The 5266-nt window shown below is 44.4% G+C and overlaps 1 protein-coding gene across 1 annotated transcript; it reads left to right on the forward strand.

The window, feature by feature from the left end:
* The first annotated feature begins 790 nt into the window (after positions 1-790).
* Positions 791-3484, forward strand: nfil3-6 (nuclear factor, interleukin 3 regulated, member 6). Its single transcript, XM_034190367.1, has 2 exons — positions 791-943; positions 1785-3484. The coding sequence occupies exon 2, from the start codon at positions 1882-1884 to the stop codon at positions 3076-3078; it is 1197 nt and encodes a 398-aa protein (XP_034046258.1). The 5' UTR covers positions 791-943; positions 1785-1881; the 3' UTR covers positions 3079-3484.
* Positions 3485-5266: the final 1782 nt, after the last annotated feature.

Genomic DNA, 5266 nt, shown 5'->3' on the forward strand with positions numbered 1-5266 from the left:
ACATTCTTGGGACACAGACCTTGGACAAGTTCAAAGACGGCTAACCTTGACCTATTTTAAGTAGTTAAAAGGTCACAATCTGTTTCCCATTTTTATGCTCATACGTCCGAGAGTATTTTAGCATTAGTTATATTTTTAATTTTGTGACATTATAGGTCCCATATCTGCCCATCTGCAATATTTTGTCTCACGTATGTGGTAATTTGCAAGGATTTGTGCTCCTCTATAAGTGATTTCCAACATTTTCTGCTTCTATAGCTGGTGACCTGCAACATTTTAGTTTCTATATCCAGTTATGTGCTGTATTCATATATCACACCAGCACTTGGAACAAAAATGAGCAAATATCGACTCAAGGAGTGGGTATCCCCTTGTTTGTGCATTTTCATCAAATGTCTCAGTAAGTGGAACTGACGATCAGGGTGGCGGGTCTGCTCCTCTGGCTCCTCCTGCATAACTTATTTACTCCCAAATAGGAAAAGCTGTAACTGGAGTGTAACCCACTGAATGGTCTGTTCTTCAAACTAATGCGCATCCAGTGAGATCTTGAAATAACACAGGAGCAGGATTAGTTCATTGTTAGGAGAAGATGAAGTCAGATGATGATGATGTTCAAGATATAATAAGTTTTCACTGTGGGGGGGTGGGGGGGTGGGGGGGGGTGACTTCCAGAGGTGGTTCAAGTGAGGACAGGAACCGTCCTGATCTGAACTCAGCCTACAAATAGGAGCAGTGGCATTCCAAGTGGAGCAGAGCAGAGATGCAGAAACGCTCCAACACTGTAATATTAGCAGAGAGAGAGAGAGAGAGAGAGAGAGAGAGAGAGAGAGAGAGAGAGAGAGGGAGAGGGGGGGGGGCGCGCGTACTGAACCGGACAAAAAGAGGTTTGGAGAGTCGGAGTCATGCACAGCTGAGGTCTGAGGAGAGTTGCCATTCTTCACAGGTAACAAAATACGTTCTGAAACATGTTTCTAATAGAAGATTTGTTTTAAGTTCGTTTACATGTTCGCGGATATAAAAGAAAATGCGCGCTGACGATTATGGGAACTATGGCGCATGAAACTGGGTACGTTTTGAGATCTCATTCTTTAAACATAAAGGTGGCAGCTTCAGTTAGACATCGAACCGTGATCGCGTTTTCACGTCGGATTGTTTGGCTGTTAAAAGCAGAGAATTAAACTTGTTAAACTGCTGATTTAAAAAGTTTCCGCGCTGGTTTCTAAGCGCCTTGTGCGTAAAAGTGACAAACGTTAGTCAGTGTCACATGTGGACTCAGTGTGTGTGTGTGTGTGTGTGTGTGTGTGTGTGTGTGTGTGTGTGTGTGTGTGTGTGTGTGTGTGTGTGTGTGTGTGTGTGTGTGTGTGTGTGTGTGTGTGTGTGTAAGGTGTGTTCACAAACACACACAAAAGTCTCAAATTAAAGACAAAATTAAAAAAAATAAAAGGGTTGACATATTATAAAGTTTAAATGTATTTTTAAAAAAAAACAGACTACACTTGGAAATTGCTGCTGATGTGATTTTAAAAATAAAGAGAGGTTATTGTGTGCTTCAGTGTTACCAGATGGTTAGTTAACTTTGTTAATAATATTCGTTGTTCCATATTCAGTCATAATGACGCTTGCAAGTTTATGGCGCAAGTTGCTCTCATTTTTCTCAGACGTAATGGGGTTACATAATGTTGTGTTGTAATGGCTCTTGCATAACCACTAATCCCTCTTCTTCTTCTTCTTCTTCTCTCTTTGATCACTGGGGGGTGCTATTGCCGTTTCTTCACCTTCAAAAGCTCCAGAAAGTCCAGTGATCACTGAGTGCCACACAGCTGTGCCCTGACAGGTTGAGGACGTGGGCGCGCACCGAGAGGCTCCTGTGCGCCAGACGTGATGTTTGGGGACGAGTCCCAGCAGGTGAGGAGGCAGCAGGATGTGGCAGTGCTGCAGGCGCGGGAGTCACCTGTTGCGGCGGCTTCAGGCAGAGGAGCAGCTCGGTCTTTCACAGACGAGGCCGTGTCCATCCTGACCTCCAGCAGCTTGTTGGCTCGCTCCTTGTTGGGTCGCACCACCGCTATCAAATGCAAGGAAAACCCTGCTTCCATAGTCCGACGCAAGCGGGAGTTCATTCCTCATGACCAAAAAGATGAGGGTTACTGGGACAAGCGCAGGAAGAATAATGAGGCGGCGAAGCGCTCACGAGAGAAGCGGCGTGTGAACGATATGGTACTGGAGAGCCGTGTTCTGGCTCTGCTGGAGGAAAACGCTCGCCTTCGGGCAGAGTTGCTGGCCCTGAAGTTCCGTTTTGGCCTGGTTAAAGAACCCACCAATGCTCCTATCCTGCCCCTCAATGCAGTGCCTCAACACACCCCTCAGACTTTCACTCCTCACTACTATCTCCAGAGGGGAGACGGAGGTCACCCCGGTGTTTCTGCCTCACATCCTCACCACCAGGCAGGCCAGTTAGGCGTGCGAGGAACTAGAGATACAGGCGTCATTTCAGAGGATTCTGGATTCTCTACACCAGGTGGCTCCAGTGTGGGCAGCCCAGTCTTCTTTGAAGACCGGCTGAGTGACCATGGGAAATTATCTCCACACAGGGCGGAGGAGCTGGGCTATGACCTCCACCAGTCCCCAGATGAGGTCCACGCTCACACTGGAGGACTCACTGGAGGGAAGTTGGACCAACCTGACCCAATGAAAAACCTTCCTCACAAGCTGCGTTTCAAGATGCCTGGCAGTGGGGAGGGGGCAGATCCTGCAGGAGAAAACAGCAGTGCCAGACCCAGTCACACCCTATCCACAGGGGGCCCAGAGTGCCCAAGAGAGGCCCTCAAAGGACAAGGGGTGAGTGGAGCTGAAACAATCCCCTGGTTCCAGCAGCTGGAGGGTGAAGAGAGCAGGAGGGGAACGCAGTCTCCTAAGCACACTTCGGCTGGCGGCTACGGTCTCCAGCATCCCATGGGACAAACTGAAGTCCAGTATCAGCACGAGAACAGCTTCCTAAAGTCTCAGCTCAACTCTCTGACTGAGGAGGTGGCTCAGCTGAAGAGGCTTTTCACAGAACAGCTCATGGCCAAAGCAAACTGAGGATCGGTCCTGATACAAACCACAGTGGACAAAATCTAGACTCTCTTAAAAAAAGACACTTTATCACAACCATGATCTCAACCTTCGATCTCGCAATTTTCTTAAACTCCCTTGATCGCCCCCTGTAGGTTCAGAGTAGAGAGATGCTTGTCTTAACAACAGATGTTTGTCGACGAGGAAGAAATGACTTTCCACTTGAAAAAAGCATTTGAAGCGACTGCATGTCTTGAAAGTCAACCAGCTCAGCCAACACGGTCACGGTTAAGTCCTCCTCTAAATTTCTTGGCACAAGTATAGCCTGTTGTGAAAGGTTAAAGCGTGATGCCTCAAGCAAGTGGAACGGCAGCAAAAGTGTGATCATGTGACTGTTCAAAGGGTCAACTGATAAAAAAAAACACACTTCTAACAAACTTTGAAATGTTTTATGTCAAATATGGTATATTATAATGTTTGTCCAGATTATCTTGTGCAGTCACAGGTGACATCTATGGAGTTAAAGCTACAGTATGTAAGATTTATGGGTGGTTCTTAGCAAAAGCGGATTATAGCATTCATAACCACTTGTTCATTAGTGTATAATTACCTGCACCAATGAATCGATGCTCTGTTATAAACTTTGAATGAGCCCTTCATATCTACATGGGAGCAGTCCCCCTCATGGAGGCCACCATGTTGCACTGCCATGTTGATACAGTGCACACAAAAAAACTGATGCACTGGATGAACTCAGTTCGATTATGAGCAGGATTTCAATCTAATGAATATATGTAGCCCCAACTCAAATTAAGCACATCCATGCAAGATAATTTAATTTCATTTAGTTGGGACTACTAGCTGAAAATCCTGCCCATAACTGAATTGAGTTAATTCAATGAGTCATTTGTTTGTATGATACACTAAAAAAAAACTGACTCATTGGATTGGATTCCATCTAATAAATATATGTAGTCCCAACTCAACTCAATTGTCTTGCATAAATATGATTTATTTGAGTTGGGGCTACATATGTTTATTAGATGCAAATCCTGCACATAATTGAATTGAGTTCATCCAATGAGCCATTTTTAGTGTAGTTGATACGGTGTTTGATACGTACTCTGAATTTTGCATTTTGCTGCATAGCCAGAAAACTGAGAGAAAAAAAAAACCCAGAAGAATCAGTGGCTACTCCCCTATATACCTTCTACTGGTTGTTAGCACAGGCTAGTAAGTTTCACAACCCTCATGTTTGTGAAATGGAGGTTCATGCATACTGTTTTTCACAAAAGAAGGGAAAGTAGCATGAATCCCTGTCATCAAAGAAGCAAAAAACATGAAGGGGAAACAAAATCACAACCGACAGTCATATGCAATCTGCAACTCCACCAGTAGATGACACTAAATCATACACACTGTAGCTTTAAGTGTATGTTCACTGTCTTCCCTACACTGTGAAAACTGATTACATGCAACTGTTATTTTACTTTCTATTGCATAACGCTGTTACAATGCAAGTTTAATTTCTTATACCTCACACTGTTGGAATGGTGCAAGATGTGTGCAGTTTTCTAATTGCACAACCACTCCTGTACCGCCAACACAATCAGTCACTGACCTGCAAAACAGGGGCAGGGGGCGGGGGGGAGCTGGGGGGTGCATTTAATGGCTGTCAGAACCTTCATCAACATGAGTCTTAAACAGAAAAAAAACCCTTGAATAAAAACTTGTTTTCTGTAACGCGGAAGAAGTCAGCCTGATATTAGGCGTCACTTTGCATCATGTAACTGTGAACCAGCTTGAGCTTGTGTGTCCATGTGACCAGATGATTTGCGTTTGTCGTTGTACATTTTCTCATATGTGATCATTTCTGATGTGGTGTGTGAATATTTTATTGTCTGCCATCTCTGAGCATTTCCTCTTTTGTGAATAAAATCTGACAAATGCACCAGGTGCAGCGTGTTATTATTCTTCGCTGATCAAGAGAGCGACTGAACATCAGAGCATCAATTACACCAGTTATGTAGTAATTCAGGTCAGTGCAGGAATTTGAAACTTTCATGGTACTAGCGGAAGCATCAGGTTAGATTTTGCTTGAAACTGAAAGCAATGCAACAGTTAACAGCTAATTTTGTTTATATCAGATTTATTAAACATATCAGGGCACCATGGAGTCAGCAGAGGGCAGCAAAGACAACCTACATGGTTTTTC

The sequence above is a fragment of the Thalassophryne amazonica genome, chromosome 16, assembly GCF_902500255.1.
Source record: "Thalassophryne amazonica chromosome 16, fThaAma1.1, whole genome shotgun sequence".
NCBI lineage: Eukaryota > Metazoa > Chordata > Actinopteri > Batrachoidiformes > Batrachoididae > Thalassophryne > Thalassophryne amazonica.

Bases quoted from the DNA above. Each gene is read 5' to 3' on its own strand.
- nfil3-6 (XM_034190367.1), top strand. From the start codon at position 1,882: ATGTTTGGGGACGAGTCCCAGCAGGTGAGGAGGCAGCAGGATGTGGCA.